General features: G+C 35.9%; 1 protein-coding gene across 1 annotated transcript in view; it reads right to left on the bottom strand.

Annotated features, from left to right (window-relative positions):
- Nucleotides 1–19,813, bottom strand: part of PCLO (piccolo presynaptic cytomatrix protein) — a gene marked incomplete at both ends in the record, with an annotated part of 348,709 nt that overhangs the window by 139,736 nt on the left and 189,160 nt on the right. Inside the window, 2 exons of the mRNA XM_080342973.1 lie at nt 6,587–6,735; nt 11,222–13,430. Coding sequence (XP_080199099.1) covers nt 6,587–6,735; nt 11,222–13,430 — 2,358 coding nt within the window. The remainder of the gene's footprint in view (nt 1–6,586; nt 6,736–11,221; nt 13,431–19,813) is intronic.

The following is a 19,813-nucleotide window of genomic DNA, read 5'->3' as shown; positions in this document are numbered from 1 at the left end:
GCCAATTGGACATGAGTTTATTATTATTATTTATATTTAAGTTGCATTTGAAACCTCTAAGCTCCTTCTGAACTAAGCACTTCAAAGCCAGTTTCTGTTGTGGAGAGTTTGTGATGCTAATGGATGGCACACGTAAAGGACGGGAGGGAAATAGAGACGTCAAGGGCCTCAGAGCAAACCCACAGTGAGAATAAGAATCTATACATCTTTTGTCATAATTCAGTTTCTTATCCAGTAGATGACACTGCATCTAGAAGGCTGAAATCTTCATGCTACACACTGAAAGTAGTATTGATTGTAATTAATTTCAGACATAAAGATGGATTTGGTAGCAGACAAGTACTCCAGAATAAATCAGAACATGAGATCAGGTAGAGTTTAGGTCTTAACATGGAATTTTGCCAGTATGTAGTCTACTACTGCCAGAAGTATATGAAGTTCTATGAGACTTCCATAATTATAAATAGATAGGAACATTTTTATGTTTTTAATTATATTATCAGACATTCAGCAAGTTTAATTAAACAGTAAAAATAATGTATTTGTCACATATAACTTACATAAAATTGTAAAAAATCAGAAAAAAATGTGTCTAGTTTTATTTTTAGTTAAGTAAAAAAAAAAGAATACAAAATAAAGCAATTTAAGAGAAGCAGTATTAACACATTTGAACAAATACTTAGCTAGGATCAATTTCGGTGGGAGCAATTCAATTTAACTGGGGAACACTGCAGCTTATAAACTCAAATTCACTTTTTAAAAAAATTGCTCTATCTTATCTTTCTTTAGCAACACTGGATTTTTTCTTTAATAAATAATAATCCGAGACTATTCAATGTCATATTGTACATGATTTTCTTATAGATATATAGACCATGTCCTGCTTTAGTCTATTACTTATTCGTTACTTTCACTTACAGAATTTTATGGTAAGTATAAGTCTTGGTGATTCACATCATCATGAATAAAGTCATTAAAGTTTTTGAGCATATTGTTTTTTACTGTTGGTAGGAATCAGTAGTTAAATTGAATATGTCATTAGGTATTTACCTTCAAAACAGTATTTGTCTGAAAGTGGCAGAATAAATAGGAAAAAAACAGTGCTTGCTGTAAACATATAATAGAATGAACAGTTACATTGTTTTTGATGATTTTACTTTAACCAGTAATGCCTATATCCATCTGAAACCTATTAGTGCATTTGAAACCCTGTAGAACACAAATTATTTTGTGTTTCCAGTTGTTCACATCTTCTAATTTTCACTAAAGGTGATTTCCCTTCACCTAAATATATGCCACGGGGTCCTTCTAGCTAACTGTTTCAGCATTAACTCTTGTGAAGACAAAGGGACGCCACCGAAGTCACACGATCACAGCAGTGTAAATCTGAGCTACGACACAGATAGGACATCCCTTGGCTGCAAGGCTTCAGGAATGGAGGATGTGTAAGTCTCCAAGTCCAGATTTAGGTCACAGGGCAAATAGTGACTTGATCCCACTTAGTTGCTACAAAAACCATGGATTCCTGCCATCTGACTTGCCATCGAGATCCTTTGCTCACCTTTCTGGGAGCATTCAGTACACTCAAGTAATAATTCTTGCAGTTCAGCTCTGGCAAAGTCATCCTCTTATGATCACAGACACATTTTGACTCTCCAGTGGATATTTCCTCCTGTTGTGCTCTTTGAGCTGACAGGGAGCTCAGGTCACATTTTTTCTGTACATTACTCAGTGGGCCCTTGGGGTTTGCATCCCAGTGAGTTAAATGAAAACTGGACTGCAAAGCATTTCCTCCAGGGATTTAAGTTCTCATCATGTGTTTCATGTTATTAGTCAGCTCAAACTCCCCCAAAAATTAGAATGAATGGCAAATAAATGTGGTGAGATTTTCCAACACTGTTGCAGAAAATCAGTTTAAATAGCTACTTTATTATGCTTTTGTTGTTGTTACACATTTTGTCTGATAAAGAATCTCTACAGAAACCCTATGTAAGGGAATTTTATAAGGCAAAGAAGACAATTAAGAAGAATAAATTTCTTTAGTGCTGTATTAAATTATTCCATGTATTTTAGTATTCCAGGCAAAGCCCATAGCAACAGCTATAACTTATTAACTGGTCTTTGGATGAGGTCACCAAAGCCACAGTATTAAAAATTTCTAGTTTTAAATGGTGCTGCCTGATAAAGTGAATCTCAGCGGCCATGCCTGGCTGTAGAGCTTTAGGAAACACAGTCTTCAAGGGAAATTCTACCTGAGTTAGGTATCCAGGAACAGGATAGTGGATGCTCAAGGTGATGAGTTAGATAGTATCTGTCTTAATTTCTGAATATCACAGGTACTTCCATGAGCACACAAATCCTGTGAAAGCTGGCATGAAGAATTTCCACAGCTGAGGTAATCCTGCCCCTTTGAAACTCTACATCTCCTCTGAGCAGAGTACAAACATCAAGTTCTCTAGAAATCCTAAAGCTAGAAAGCTCTGACAGATTCCTGATGATCGAGATATTTTGCAAAAGAAGTACTGAAGAAAAACTTAACAAATACTATATTCCTGTTCATTAACATATTGCAGAATGAGTGGCCTTTGCTTCTGCAATTAGATCAGTTTAGAACTCTGACTTTTGATTAAAAAGTCATTCTGTCATGCAGTGAAAATAACATTGCTGGGTGACTAAAAAATGAGCAACTGCCTGCTAAATTCCATCTTGAATTACAGTGAGGGGGTGGCTAACAATTCACTCATTAGATTAGATAGTTTAACAGCTACACTAAATCTGGAAATGTCTTATTTCTCATCATATTTTCAGAGAATCAGAAAAAAACAAAATTACTTCCCGTGCAAGAGAAAGCACTTCACTATAAATTTAATGAAATCTCCTTGGAAGTTGGAAAACAATAAAAACTAAGCAGTATGGACTTACAAAACATGGAATAAAAGTTTGCAAGTAGCCTTCTGGACCTCTGTTACTTTCTTATTTTAACCCAATTGCTCACCTTATGGCCCATTTTTTCTTCATTTTTAAATATTCAAGTGCCCCTAAAAAGGTATGACTTAAATGTTATTTTAAGGGAATGATACACACCCATGAACCAAGAAAAGCATATACTTTTTGAGGGCCTTTAGAAACAGATTAACACTGAAAAGGCTCTAGAGCTCTAGCCTTGTTTTTGTGCTTAGAAAACTGTTGCCAAAGCAAATAGATGATGATACACTGGTATTATGACGAGTCTGAGATTTTGTTACTCATTCATCTGTGATCACTGGAATTTCTGTATTTAAAACCCTTCACTGAGAAGCTACTTATCTCCTGTTAATATACTCTCTCTGTCCATCTCCTTGTCATGGTCTCTTACTCCCCTGGCACCTCCTCCTACTGTTCCTTCCCAAACTGTTTGAAATAGTCAGTTTAGTTCAGGATATACAATTATTTTTTCAAAGAAAATAATAGTGAAAAGAGCCTTGATGTCTGGAGATTTAAAGAAGCTGCAGGTCAACTGATAGCGACTAAGCAAACTGTTGAGGTCAACAGGGATCAGGGAGAATCTGCAATAGATTATGTATTGGTTGGGTTTAAACCATGTTTACCCTCCTCTGGTAAGCATTTCAGAATCACTATATTGGGAAAGCTCTTTTAAGATATTAAACTGCACTGTAATTTAATGTGAATTAGGAATACTATGTAGCCCTGCAGAAGTTGCTATAGAAACACATACATTTTAATATTAATAATACAGTATGTGAGTTTAATCTGCTAGGTTATAAGAAATCCATGGAAATCTGGAAATTCAGGGTTGCCATTCTGCTTCATTCTTGCTTCAAAAGCCCAGTTTTGGTTTATTTATTACATTTAATTGTATAAGCTCTGTGGGACATACGAGTTCTGATTTCTACTAGTAAGGAAATTGATGTTTCAGGCATGTGAAACAAAATCTTCTGGAAGACAAATGTTTTGGTGGTCAGTAAAATATTCACATTTTTTATAAAGAAGAAAATACAAATGGAAAATTTACAGTGGCTAAGTGTATGTGGAAACTTTGGCTGATCCATCACAAGCAGATTAGTGCTACTGATGCAAATACTCCCTTTTGTGGCTGGTTTGCACTCAGTACTGGATATTACAGGAGTTGCATTGGCTGAATTTCTTTGCTAACTAGGAAACTGCCATCTTAAACGATTTGAGGAAAGTCTCTGCAATAAAGGAAGCTCTGGGTGAAGGTGGACCTATTCAGATATTCAGGATGAAGAACAATTTGTCATTTTTGTCTCCAGAGTGCATTATGCTTGGACACTACAGCTCTCTGTGCAGAACTGAGTTGTGGATATAGGAGACATAGAGCATGGGACAATGAAATCAATAACTTTTTTGTTACAGAAAACACAGGACTGAAAAAAACCTTTATGCCTCAGCACACTCTTTGACCTGAAAATTGTTTATTTTTCTTAATAGCTTTAAAATATAAAATTAATGCTAATAATAGAGATGATGATATTGATTTACTTGCTTCTACTGCTACATGTTATACTTTTAGAATTCAATGTGGAGCTAATGAAAGTTTTAAAAATGGCTCTGACCCTTTTTATCTTATGTTAAAGTAATTTAATTTCTGTATGTGTCCTAAAATATATTTTTTTTTAAGTTATCACAAACAAATGTTCACAGAAAAAAATTAAAATACACAATATCTGAACAATATTTAGACAAGGTAGATGATGAAGAATCAGTGAGAACGGACATTTCTCCCTTCTGCAGACACACTGACACTATTTTACACCAGGGGGTGAATGACAGTAGCTAACCTGGATGGAAACAGATGAAGAGGGAACTGTTGTAAAGCTTCTCCTTCCACACCACTTTTGTTTTGCAGAGGCTTTACACAGCACCACACAGAATTATTTAGAACATGTTCACTCTCCAGTTTCCATCCCAGATTTTATAAAACCTTACAAGATGCCTTTGAGAATATTTTAAATGCAGTACATCTATTTCCATATAAACTTGGGGACATCACTACAACTTCAGGGAGAAAAACAAAAAAGTATTTTCCTTCTGAACATAATCCAAGAAAAGAAGAACTCTCAGTCCCCTAAAACTTCCTCCTAAAAAGTCTGATCAAGTCTTTCAACTGGTCCTAGCATAGTGCTATGTATATGAGAGAAAAAGAAACAAACAAACAAAAATTGGAGCTTTGTGACTAGTAACTTGCCCTGCAGCTGTTTCTCAGGGCAAAAGGTCTGGGGTGCTAAAAGTAAAATACATCTTACTGACCATGTCCATGTCACAGAGCTCAGGATAACAGTAACCTTCCTCTTGGGAAAGCCTAATTTTCAACGCAAATTTTTCATTTTACATTATGAGGCTGTAGTGGCCAAATACAATCATGTATGCATAGGAAAATGAATGTTTCACATGAGGATTAAAGTGCTCAGATAGACAGTTTTTTATCTGTTACCAGTGAAACTAAGAGTTGTGAAGACTAAAAGATCCTTTATCCTGCAGTAAGTTTGGTTCATCTAGAGTTCTTTAAATAGATTCCTGTAAGACCTGTATCTTGTATAACCCCCTTTCTTAAAAAGAAATGGGTAGGCTCAGTACAACATAGGCTTTCTAAATTTCAATATATGCTAAACTAGAGATAGAAAGAGAGGTAAAAATAAAAATAAATGACAGCTTGTAAGATATTTGAATGCTCACTTCATAAAATCTACATCCTTACTTCATAAAACCTACATTCTATTGTCAAATGTCAGTGAAAATGCTCGCCAGCAAAAATGTTTTGAAGGCTGCATGATAGCAGGATATTCCTGCTTGTATATTATCTGAGGAGTTAACATGAACAATATAAGCTATTAAGTACCACAACGGGGCCATACAATACCTTCTCTTGCATCTATTGCATCTCATGGAAAACAGAGTATAATCTCAATCAATCAGTAAAAATGATAACTAAAACAATCAAGTGAAGACCTTAAAGGTTTGAAATATATAAACTTCTTTAATATAAACAGGATATGGGATGGCATACTAAGGTGAACTAGATTTCAAAGTTGGCAAGCTTGAAAAGCAGAATATGGTATATTTTGTTCTTGCTATAATGAATTAAATACTCTAATTATTATATTGATAAAGTCTTGCTGATTTATTCAGTAATTGATCACATACTGTTGGGATTATACTGACCAACTAAAAGTAGAAACAACTGTCAACAGGATAAAGCAACTGTTTTCCTTAAACTACTAAAAGAAGGGGCTTAGCTTTGGATAGCATAAAGCTGATGAGGTAAAATAGGACTGGTTAACTTTTTGTAATTTTTATTTTTAATATGAATACCTAATCTATAGATAGTTTTGGTTAGCAGACTAACTCCTTTCAGATATGTTTCAAAATTAAAAAGATAACCTGCAAAATTAGTACTGAATTGCAGATGAATATTACTCTAATTTCATCGTCAAGTACTGATGACAAATCCAGGTTCAACAGCACTGCAGCTGAATGTAGGTGGAATTTGATTGATCCTATAGTCCCTGTGCTACTGGACAGTGTGATTAAAATGTCAAACATTTATAAAACTGGAGACAGAGCTTACTTGACAGCTTACTTGATCTTGGTGTTGACTTGGTGGTCGAGAGTGGGACAACTTCTCTGGCAGCCTTCTGTCGAGGCCATGTCCATTCTCCAAACGAGATTCCCTGGGCTTGTCAAACCAATCTGTTTCTTCACGACGGAGATGATAGGCTTTGAAAACCAAGGACAGGTCAAATGTTCTGATCCAGTGCTGGGCAAAGGGCAATAATGTGCATTGTGCATAGCAAACATGCATAGTGGTTACTAATTGGCCATGCAGCTAAAGCAGAGTTACAGGTGAGACTTGAGGCATTGAACTCAAGCATAATTTAGCCATAAGTGATAGAAAAAAATGGGAAGATTCTTTTTATGTCAAAACTATGGATATTAGATACCAGAAGGAACCCACTGCTGAGTGCTCTAGCCATTTCCTTCCTTCTGGCAGCTCAGAAAAACACTACAGATTTCATATATTTCTAAAATGTTTGATGAAAAAAAAAATAGTCAAATTAGTTACTTTGCAGTGGGTTAAATAAAAACAAAACAAAACAAAACAAAAGCAAAACCTAAAAAAACCCAGTCTCTATTAATTCCCAAACTTCTGAACTGAATATTTTATGAAGTATTTTGGATATAATCTAGAACTACTTATAAGAAAAATGAGACTCCTTTATGGAATCAATATAATCTCAAATCAAAGAAGATATGAAGCAAACTGTGCTCTTTGTGATACTAAGCAGAAATAATCCAAGTGTTCTTATTTTGAATTCCATCCCCCAAATTTGCAGCACGAAACTTTGTGCTGGGAAAGTTATCCAGAATGTTTTTTCTGCAACAATTCTGTAAGACTAATGTTCTTATATTTTCAACAATTTTAAACTTGCATAAAATCTATTGTATTAGGCACTCTTTTGGGATCAAATAACACTGCTGCATTTAAATGAGTTGTGAAATTACACGTATTTATGCCTATTCACTATTGGGTCAACTGACATAAGTCTCACTCCATTGGGATCAGAATCAGCTGTCATGTATTTTATATTTCCACTATACAAAACAGAGATTTTCATCTATGTTGCCTATCACTGTAAACTAAAGCAACGTGTAGCTAATTAGAATGTAATGCAAGTTTGATTGCTATGATTTAATAAGCAAATTATATTTGGAATTCAAAGAAAGGCAATATTTGCTTCAGCAAAACCACCAGCAATTGCAAACCTTAAATAAGGTCAGTTGTTGCTATAGTAACAACAGTGAATGCAATTGTTCCATAATGCAGAAGAGAATTTAAAATGAAAAATGGTAGTGTGCATAATCTTCTCTATTTAGTTGTTAAAGTTGTTAAACGTAACCTAGTTCATTTCACAAATAATTGGAAAAAAGTTTAATGGGAAGAAAAAAAAAAAGAAGTTGTATTTTTTCATTAATATTTTATTTATTTTCTCCAAAAAGAGGAGTCTCATATATATATATATGCATGTTTTTGAAAAATAACATTTTGTATGTTGTCAAAACAACATCCTATATTCTAATAGGCTTTTGAATAATTCTTAATCGTAGTTCAGATATTATGCAGTCCCTTCCTAATTGTGCACAGATTTAATATGAAACAGTTTGAAAATATTACTTATATATGAATTAAATTAAAACATTATTAAAGGTTGATGCTTGTCTGGCTGGTGATTAGTTATTGATTAATTGCTCTCAATAAACCATTATGATCTAATATGCAAATTATTTATGCATTACACATTCCTGCCAATTGACTAGTGCCTGCACGTAGCAGGGTGGTTCATAAATCATCCTGACAGACTTTTTTAACGGAAGCTTACATGAGGCGCCTAATGCATTTTTCTGATCCCAGGTACTAACACTGACTGTCACAATCTGTGTCATTAGCTAAGTGAAGAAAGAATGATATTTTTTTTTCCTTCTGTTTCAGTTGGAATAACTTTTGCTGGATTTCTTCTTTTGAAAAGTGAGCACATATGTAGAATCCCATACTGCAGTTCAGACCACTCTACATTTTATCACTGTGATGAATGTGTGTATTTTATATGAAATTTAAAAAGTTATGTATGTATGTGTATATAGGCACACAGACACCACACTCACATGTACATACACACACAACTGGTTTTCGTGTGATTAGTCGGGATTTGTTTCAGCTGGAAACCTGAGGACAGCCAAGATGAATCACTGACAGTCTCAGAGGATACATATTTTTTTTTAAGACTAACAATATGCAGACAGATGGTTCCACCTGCAAAAAACTGCTGGAGTCAATAAGGTCCCATGCTGTTAATAGCACATAGTTTAACAAGATGAGATTGAACATCAGGCTGTGGAGTCCAAAAAACTTAATCAGAAAACTAGTAGTGATCATTCTAAATCCCACAGACTAAAAATTACAATGGGTCAGCTGTATTGATGTCTTGATATCTCAATTTTAAACTTCTAAACTCTATGGTAGAATTAACAACGGCTGGATGCAACATGCCAGAATAGCTATCCAGTTTCAGGGCACTACAGAAAAAAGTACAGTCCAGAGAAAAGAAGGCCGTAATTTTCTGAAGAACTGTAATTGCTTCTTTGGAACATTTTTTTTATCTTACATCCAAACTATATGAATTATTTTCATCTCAAGTTACTTGCTATTAGACAGCATATTTGAAAATAATGTCATAAAGTGTTTTGATTTCTCAAGACTTTACATAAAATGGTGCAAAAATAAGCTATTTGTGAACAAACAAAAGGTTGATAGAAATCACAAAAATATTGCTGAAAGGGGAAGCCGTGGTATTCAGGGACATAACAATCCAATAAGGAACATGTGAATAGAGTTATAATACTTCTGAAAGAGTGTAACCATCCAGAGACTAATTTAAAACCAAAACATGTTCAACCTAAAATGTAACATGTATGACTTCTACAAATATATAACAAAAGCATAATGTGCTGTAGTGCAGAAATCTAATTTTCTATGACCTATTTACATGAGGTTGAATTGAACCAAATAGGATTTTTTTTGGTCCAGGTTGTTTCTCATCAGTTTTCAGGAGGAAAAGTCCTGTGACTTTCACAAAGTGACCATAGAATGACCCTTAAAAGTCACAAGTTGAATTGAGACAAGATAACATCCACTTATTTAAGAAGAATTATATGAGTTGCAGCTTGGGGAGTTTCTCTTAAGTGCCTTCAGATTTAATTATAGGGCTCTGTGTGCTAATAATTTAAGAACAGTGAAAACAATAAAACTTCTGATAAAAATAAAAAATGCTGATGATCCCAAACCTCTCCTGAAACACAGACTTCATGAGGGGGTTGTAAATATCTAAGAAATATGAAAAGAAACGTACAGAACAAAACCCTTCAATATATTGTAGTATCAGGAAGGCATGAAAGATTCAGCATATATAAAAAAGCAATAATGCAATAATGAACATTGCGGTTAATATAAACCTGAAAAATAAACCATGCTACTTCATAATAATGCAAATGTGTCTTTTGAGACAATCATTGCCATTTACAGACAATATAGCGCATGCAAAGTCTCTTTTATTGTGCAGTAAATACACATAAGAAAAAGTTACGTGAGCGCATACAGTTTTGAACATATTAGTTTCATTGTGTTTCAAACTGTCTTTATGATTTTTAAACAATTTAGAATATATTAAATCTGAACTGACTCCAACAAAACTAATACATGATTTGCAATTATTTAGTACTCAACATCAGCTTCAACATTCCGCTGTACTTATTCAGAAGAAATATTTTTAATTGCACCATTTATAATACATCAGAAACGTCCCTTTCATGAACCTAAGCGGGATAAAACTTTTGTGCTTATTTGGCAGACATATTGTATGGGGTGCATATAAAACCAGCTACGCTGCATAATCCATAAATAGAAGTAAAATACTTTATGCAAGTTTATTGAAGGATGAGATTGTCTTGCACCATCCAAATGACAAATTATCTTACATCATCACAATTCGGAATGCACAGAAGTCCACATGACAGGATGCTTTCAACAAATCATATGTAGAACGTCATTTTGCAATCACGTCTATATGGTTCTAACACACAATATGTACTTAATGGACATACTATTACTATAAAAATGCAGATCTAAAGTGGTGCATCGGGAGATGGAATTATCAGTTCTTGAATTCTATTGTGAAATTTCATGCAAATAAAATTACCAGAGTTTTTTAGAGATTTCGGAGGTTATTTCCAAATCTCAACAAAAACTATTGCAAAGAAGTTCAATGATTCACAGTCACTGGAGACGGCTCCACATAAAGACTGATGGTAGAGTCTGTACTGTATATGGAATATTCTACACAGTATCATTAGACATCAACAAGTGAAAAGGAAAATGCACAAGCAAACCAAAAGGAAGGCAAATCAACAATATAGTGAGCATGCTAGAGTAGCTTAACACCATCCAGAAACTGCTGTTAGGGTGAAACAAAGAAACAAACAAAATCAAATAAACCAAAACAAATAAAACCCCAAAAATGTAGATACACAGAAGATGCACCAAGGAACAGAAAAAAGAACAAGTCTTTGAAGCATAACAAAAATCAGACACATGCATAGAAATGAGGATTTGCGTTGTGATAGTAAGATACCAGTCTGAGGCCTAATTTACCTTCACTGTCTGACATGGCATGCTGGAAGTCATCCATGATGAAGGCTATATCTCGATCATAGCCTCGAGTTCGTGACTCCTCCCTCATATGTTGCTGGACCTCAGGTAATGAATGGCTCGATCCAAACTGGTCCCTGGTATCTGCAGATATTGGTGGTAAGGGTCCAGCTGCTGCTCTTGCCATTCCCATTGGCTGGCCAACAGGGCTTAGTGGGCTCTCTTCCTCTGAGTTCTGAGCTACTATCGGGATCCTTCCCCTGCTTTGGCTAATAGGTAGACTGGTGGGTTTAGTTCTTCCAGAAGGTGCTGCATGGCTAAAGGAAACATCTAAGGGTTCAGCTTCTTGGGCTTTCAGTCTTAAAGAAGAACTGGAGGAATCCCTTTTCAATGATAAATCAAGCCCATAAACTGAGGAGGGTCTAGATGAGGGCCTAGATCTACTACCACTGCTATACGACTTGTCTGCTTCATCTTGTAATGTGGATCTCATTGTTGGACCTAGGGCAGTCCCAAGGCCTGCTCCAATGGATGAAGTCAGTTGTGGCCCCATGTATTTCTGTTGGTCTGTGATGTTTTTTCTAAGGCCAAAAGTGATATCATCCTGAAGAAGCCTTGCCCTAGTAGTAATTCCCCCAAGTGTTGAAGTGCTAGAAGTCATATAGCTTGAATAGTCAGGCTCAAGGTCTCTGCTTTCTTGGATAGGTGAAAACTTTGTTAGTTTGGGGTCTATCAAAGCTTTCTTGTGTTTTGATTGCTTTTGGTAAAGGAGGGCTGCTGGGAGCTGCTTAGCAGCCTGTTTCTCAAGAGTAAGCCTACCTATGCTATATTTCTCAGATTTTGGAAAATGCCTGTAGCTGCCCTCCGCGTGGTAATACTGCGACAGGCCAGCCAGATGATCAAGACTTTCTGCACCTCTACGGAACTCTTGTTTTATCTGGTGTTTCAGAAGTTTGAGCTCATAAGGGTCCTCCATTGGGTCTTCATCAGCTTTAACATAGGAATGTAACCTAGAAGAAGTCTGCAGTGGTGCTAGGAAGTCTGACACTTCTTGTGCTCTCCTGGCCTCAGTTGTGCGAAGCAGTCGATCTGTTTTGGTCAGATCTTTCTCATGGAGGCTAAAACTGGAACCAAGTGCTCCTGTTCCTTTAGTGAGTTCTCCTATATCATCAATTAGCACATAATTTCGGGGTGTATGGTGGTGGTCTATATCTGCATAGAATGAATCTGTAGATATGCTTGATATAGGACTGCTTGCTATGCTGTTTCTCTCATCTAGTCCTATTCTTAAGTCCAAGGTAGAGTATTTACTGCCCAGCTGGGAAACTGCATAATTATTGTCGGTTGAAACTGGTGCTATCATGAGAGGCTGATTACGAATTACATCATAGTTAGTTGTTATCTTAGGCTCCAAATATAATGTGGTTTGTCTTGGCTTTGGCTGTATCACCATCATCTGTGATGGGAGTTGATATGATGGTTGTTGCGATGGTGGAGGTTGAGCCTGTGGAGTAAAGGACATAGTAGCTCCTGTTTGGAAAGCTGTCTGGGTCTGATAGGGTGAAACCTGCTGGTGATACAAAGGCTGCTGCTGTTGGTAGTGTGATTGTTGTGTGAACTGAGTTGGTGCTTGAGTTGGCAGGGCAGGAGATGAATACTGATATTGAGCATATGGGCTTGTAGCAGGGGCAAACTGTGTTTCTGGCTGGGTTTGTGGTGGCATAAACTGGTTAAATTCTGTCTGGGGTGCAGTACGTGGTCTTTCCAAGCCGTGCTGAGTTTCTATTCTGGTTGACCTGGTATTATTAACTTCACTGTCTGACATATAATCGCGTTCTTCTGCTACTCCTTGGAGATAGGCACGCTCTCTCTTTTCTCTTTCCTTTAGTAGGGCTTCTTTCCTCCTATTAATACCCATTTCCAAGTATCTCAGCTTGGCATCTATTTCTTTTTCCTCCTCATCTAGCTCTGCTTGCTTCTTCCTAAGCTTGGCTGATTCACGTTCCACCAGATCCAATTCCCTGTCTATATCCTGAAGGATTTTGGCTCTGGCCATAGTGGTGGTCCTACAAATCCTTCTGCGTGAAACTGATCCCATAGAAGTATATGGCAACTGAGTTCCTGCTGTTGCTTCCTCTGGAGGTGGGTTGGGTAGGGTCCTCTTCACCTTCTTTTGAGTGCCTGATGGAGTTATGCTTGAAGAACCTTTTGTCTGCAACAGAAGAAACAAGACTGAATCACTATTCTGGAGGCTTGATCGCAAAGTAATCACAAGTCGTTTAAATTTTTTTCACGGTATGCCTTTATATTGTAGCCACACACTTTCTCTAATGGAGATGAAAGCTTGTGGTATCTGTGAATAAGCAGCAGAAAACAGCATGAAAAAATGTCGTCAGTCTACTAAAGGTCAGGAAGATAAGTAATCTAATGCAAAATAAGGGTGATACTCACTAGGACTTTGTTTAGCCTAAAACTGAAAAATCTACTTGATATAACTGAAATTGAATTGACTGTAATTTAAAAGTTTTCTTTAATTTCTGAATGCTTATACATAAACATATACAGTGCATGTGTGTGTGTGAGGGGAAAAAATATATATGCCTACATATCTCCCTTTTATATAACACCTAACAGAAAAAATATATGTATAATTACAAATGCAAATATATACATATTCATATATAAACATATGTATAACCTGTACAATCAAATAGAAGTCCCTGAGATGGACACTGAGTAAGATACTAAGCAACTATAACTTGTACTGAAATCCAGACACCAAAGCAGGATTTCCTGGTGCCAACATATTTGGTACAGCAGGTACTTAGCTGATCTTGTAATTTTGCCTCACTTCTGCTGCTACATATATATTATCAGGGAAGATTTTTGTGCCTTAAAAAATTGGTGTGTGCTCTCTTCAGTTCACTTCTTAAATGAAATTTGTTCCAGTTCCAAACTTTAAAACTTAAAAAAAGCTAAGCAACATAAAATTATAGGAATCTGTTCAGTCTAGATTCTAGACTTCCCCATAGTTAAATAGAAGGGTGACTCACCCTGATGTAGGAGAGCTATCTGCTTCAGGTTGATGAGTCACTTTTTGGAGGTGCCTATCTCTCTTCATCAACTCAGAAAGTAAGCAATGCAACTGGGTAGATGCAATCTAAATTGCACCCTAAATTACCAGGGTTTTTGAAGGTTCTTTTTAGTTTTGAAGTAAATTTAGGCACCCTCAAAGTGCAGATACATTAAGAAGTGGGACTTGAATGATTTGAAATTGTATCCAATCTACCCAATAGCTTCTTACGAATTTTGTCTTAGTAAGAGATTGGCCTATATACATATACCAAAAATAATCACCTCAGCCATAACAGAATACCTCCATGTTAATAGCAAAATATGGAAACACCTTAGCAGCATTTAACAAGGGAAGTAACAAGAATTGTAACTAACTTGACTCTTCTGTCTCTGCCACAAGCAAAGACTTTAGCAAGCATTAACTGTTATTAATTAAAAATGGAATTTCTTCTGAATTAAATACTCCTTCACTCAGATAAGAAGTCAATAAGATTAATTTTAATTAGGAGTTTTAAAATCACTGTTTTCTCTGTTTATTTTATGTCATTAACAAATTGTAAAACTTTTAAAGTGTTGACAATCCTCCTTTGCTGCTCCCCTGCTACCTAACCTTAGCAAATCACAACAATCAACACATCATTTCTCATGCATTGTTAAAGAAATGGCACCTTTTCAAGTGCCATTTGAGCTCTTTTCATCCTCTTCATCTAAATTCCATCAATTTTTGCATGTTTCAGATTTCAATAAACGCAATTTAATCCTGTTTTCAGCTTCCCGTGGCCATTTCCCAAACCCATGTTGTGCCAACAAATCAAAGAAACTAATTTTCTCTTGCTCAGTGTGTACTTATAATCAAAGACAAATTAATCATCTACAGTAGGTCTAGTTGGCTATAAATTTATATCATAAATTCAGTCCAATACCACTGTTACTTTCCCCTCCCAAACTGAAATAGCAATCACAGATGGTGAAGCAGTCACAGATGGTCACTGGTATTGGGGAAGAGCTATTAATAACACATTCATTAAAAGGTCTATAATACTTCATAGAACTATTAATTTCAGATGACAGTTCAGTTGCTCATTAATAAATCCCAATGTCATCTTATAAAGCATTTTATTGAAAAAAATCCATATTTTTTTATATCTTTGTCTACATATAAAGAAGCTCAGACTAACAGACACTACAGGAAGATGTACCACTTTCTTTTGACAAAGTATTGATACATTGTAGCTCTCAGCTGCTATTCTGTCAAAAGGCAAGTCTTAATAATTTTTACTTGATATTTACATTGGTATAAGAAAAAACCAAATATGATATTGTCGCACAAGTGATAAAATGTGGTGTGCTTTTTTTTTTTTTTTTCTTTCTACATATTCTTATTATTGGTTATGTTAGCATGCTACCTGGGAAGTTCATTAATAGATTTAAGGGAAGTTCAACTGCAGCATTTTGGCAGATAATTTTAAAGTAGTTGTTAAATTTAGTTTTTGCATTTCCTTTGAATTTGTTAACCAGCAAGCAAAAACTATAATCCAGGACTGATCTTCACAAAATTCTAATCTCTTCACCACAAAGAACTGGGAGTGGAAAGGAATAATTGTGCCATCCAGCCCTATCCCTGTATTTTTGGTCTCTGTAAAACATTTATAATGTTGTGCCCATTTTAGGTTTAAAGTATCCAAATGAAAGATGGTGCAGAAACCTTCATGAGTCTATTCTGGAGCCAAATCAACCATCCAACCAACCAACCAACCAACCACCAAAAACAAACAAACAAACAAAAAACAACAATAAAAACCCCACAAAACAAAACCGTCAGGCATTTTTAGGCCTTACAATTACTGGTTAAAGGATAGGTTAGATGTCAGAGAGGTGACCTTAGCAAACTCTCTGACTGAATAAGCCACAAAGTTTTCTAACATATTTTTTTTCTCACATATATTCTGATATTCTTCATTCTAACCCAATTACTCCTAGCTATCTACCTCACTAACTTTTAAAAATCATTCTATGTTTAGCAAATGATCACTATAAATGCTGACTCTAAATCTCAAGAACTAGAAGTAAATTATTCTGCTTCTTGTTTCACCAAGGCAACCTTATAAAAGTTATTACTTTATTGCTGACCCTTGTATATGGAGAGAATTCCACAGTATTCTGGGACATCTCTTCAGGATGGACATAATGGTAATCAGACCTGCTTCTGAGGCAAAGCTAAAATAAGTCCAAAGCATGTGCTTGAGATAAATCTACAGATATGTTCTTCCTTATACTACAGATTAAAGAACTGAGGGAGAAACAGTCTTCCCCACCCCCATTTTTTAAGCTTAACAATGTTTTGATAATCAAGACAAAAGAAGAATGGTCTCTTCAGTCTTGTACTTCAATGACAAGACTACATCACAGCAAGGAACTCAAAACACTGAGCTGAAGGTTGTGTGCAAACAGATATAGTAAAACCTTCCTTTTCTGCCTTGCCAATACACATTAGTCTTGACATGCTTATCTCCTGAATTTTAACTTTTAGAGGTCAGTTGGATGAAGCCTTGTGAATTCTGCTAAATTTTGCAATGACTTTGGAACAATTTCTTTGAGATGACCATCCTATTCCTTGTAAATCTTTGTACCTATTTTTTGTCTCCTCCAATTTGATGGCATTGCTGATGAGGTCAGCAAGACTCAGACCCACTAAAAGAATCATTCAAGCAGTAGAAAATACTCAAAGCTTCCACTGCTTTTTATCAGTTGTGAAGAGGTAGTTTACTTTGGGGGACTGAATGACTCAGGAGATCTGTGGTGAATTTCTATCTCTAAACAGTGTATTTGACTCAGTCTTTCTCCTCTTCTCAGCTGAATTTGTTTGAACATTATATGGTACTGTTCTTCTACCTTTTTTCCTCTATTTGTCTAGCCATGCTTGAATATTAGCTTCATTTGCTCAGAGAACTGAGCTATCACACTTGAGCAGACAACTCTCATATACTTCTTGCATATTTTGGATTTTAGTGGCAAATATGTAACCCTCATTATTCGTTGATCTTTTAATGTTTTCTCTGATTATGATGCAAAGAAACTTAACTTTGTCTGTCCTCTTTAGACCCAAAAAAATAGACACATATTTATATGTATTTTTGGTATAAGATTTTTGCAAATCTTGCAAATAATGTATAGAATAAGTGTACTTATCTGCATATGCAAAAAAAAAAAAAAAACAATTACAATTGTAATGGCAGCATCCTTATTAGAGTCTGCCACTACTAGATTTTCTATGTAATAGACACAGGGATATTAGACTGCTGACAGTCTGATGCTATGAAAAAACAATGGTAAAGTGGGTCATATCTGAAGCCACTCCTCTGCTTCAATCTTGAGAAGACTCAACAGCACGGTGGAAAGCCTGCTCTACGCTCTAGAGCAGGGGTGTCAAACTCATTTTCACCGGGGGCCACATCAGCCTCACGGTTGCCTTCAAAGGGCCAAATGTAATTTTAGGACATTTGGCCCTTTGAAGGCAACCGTGAGGCTGATGTGGCCTCCGGTGAAAATGAGTTTGACACCCCTGCTCTAGAAGAACAAAACCTTACTCTCTGCAGAGTGTCTTGAAGCATCTGATATTGACTTGCAATAGACTTGAAATGTCAACAAAAAGTTGGCTATAGCCTGATTATCAGAAAAACAATGCAACTGATTTTTTTTGTCTTCAAGCAAGGCCTATGAAATCAATAAAGCTTTCTCAGCAAACTCATCACTACCATCAGTTCGAGATGCATGCTGATGTGTTAAATGAGATTACTGGTAATAAATCATTTGCATGTAGAAAAGATGTCAGTTGGTGGAGGGACAGAAATTACTCTCTCAATCTGAAAAAAGGTCACTTTAGGTGGGGATCAATGCAGCGATGGGGTGGAAGGCGAAGCCTGTGCTGTAGCTCTGTGTATTCCACCTCTCACAACTGGGATTATTCTAGTATCAAAAAACTCCCTGAATGCAACCCTTCCAAAACTCACAGTAAAAATTGCAATTGTAATGACGCTGTTCAACTTATAAAGGGTTGGTATGTGTTACTCAGGATTATGGTATGTACTCTTCACTGTTAGAAATGCATCAGTAAGAACAGTTAGAAATTTTGGAAATTCATTATTTTAAACATTAATTTTATTTAAAAGATTCTATGAAAACCAGTTATAATTCATTAAGGAATTTTTAGTAATTTAACAGTATTTTTCAGATTGCTTGTAAATGAAACCTAATTCCAAAACATGCTAACATAATACACAAGTATTAGTTTACTACATCCTAAGTATGGAATACTTAACTGCATCTTCTTGTAGGACGCATACAGAGATATTGGACAGTATTTTGTAGCTTGTCCTGTGCAAAGAAGTAGTTCCTCATGTAAGTTTTTGTGGACTCTTCTGTACTCAATATCTGTTATGTGGTAACCACTGACTAGAGGGGACCAGCTTTCCTACCCTTGGTAACAAACATTAGAACAAGAATATTGAGGAACATCTCTCTGCTGACTGAGACTGGCATGGGGTCACATTCATGGCAAGAACAGCCAGAGACTGTAGAATCCCACCTCTGAAGCCAGCAGGTAGAGTGAAGCAGAAGATTTGTGCGTGGTAAGGAAAAGATATTGAAACATGTATTTTTAAAAGCTAGTCTTACCAGCAGTGCTGAGAATTCAGCAATACATGCTCTGAACAAATTCTAACCATCAGTAAAACCCTTCCGGCCAACCTGTGCTGCCTTGTATTGTGTGACGTTGCTGGTAATGGGAAAGGAAGATGAATTTGATGAGCTGAATTTGGCCTTGTGTATCGCAGGAAAGTACCCTGCTTCATGAGTAATATACTAGAGCTTTCCTTTAATGTTGTGGAGTTTTTTGTTTTCCTGCAAATATTTCGCTCTGGGGACTGAGATGCCAGTCAGTCTGATATTATTATTATTATTTTTTCTCTTCTTTTTTTTTTTTTTTTTTTCCCCACTCCTTTGGAGATTCTGTGAAGATAAATTTCTCTTCTGCTAAGATCATTACAAAATTTTTACTCTATTCCAAAACAATAAGCATTTTTCAGATGTTTTTGCTTTCATTCGTGTTAGAGTCACTCATTCCTCAGATAAGCACTTCTGTACTTTCCATCCTTTTGCTCCTTTCATTTTCTCTGTGAAATTGTTTGAAATTGCCATTTTCACTTCAAATGCAAGGGAAACAGCACAGTGCACTTCCTAATAGCTGATGTGACATGAGGTATCAAGTTCTTTCCTCAGTTAAACACATAAAAGGCCATATGCTTCTTTTGATCTTGGGGGAGAAAGGAGAAATTCAATGGAAATTTGATATGCAAACTACAGATGTGGCCCTTACATAGTGATTTTCAAAGGGATCTAAACCTACATTTCATCTGCTTTATGTGAGTAGGCATAATAGTTGTTCTCAGGCATTTGCACAGAAGAGGTAGTTTTACACAGACTGATTTGTGATTCATTTGGAACAGGACTGACCACTTTTGC

Source organism: Nesoenas mayeri (assembly GCF_963082525.1).
Source record: "Nesoenas mayeri genome assembly, chromosome: 1".
NCBI lineage: Eukaryota > Metazoa > Chordata > Aves > Columbiformes > Columbidae > Nesoenas > Nesoenas mayeri.
This window is presented reverse-complemented; position numbering and strand designations above follow the sequence as displayed.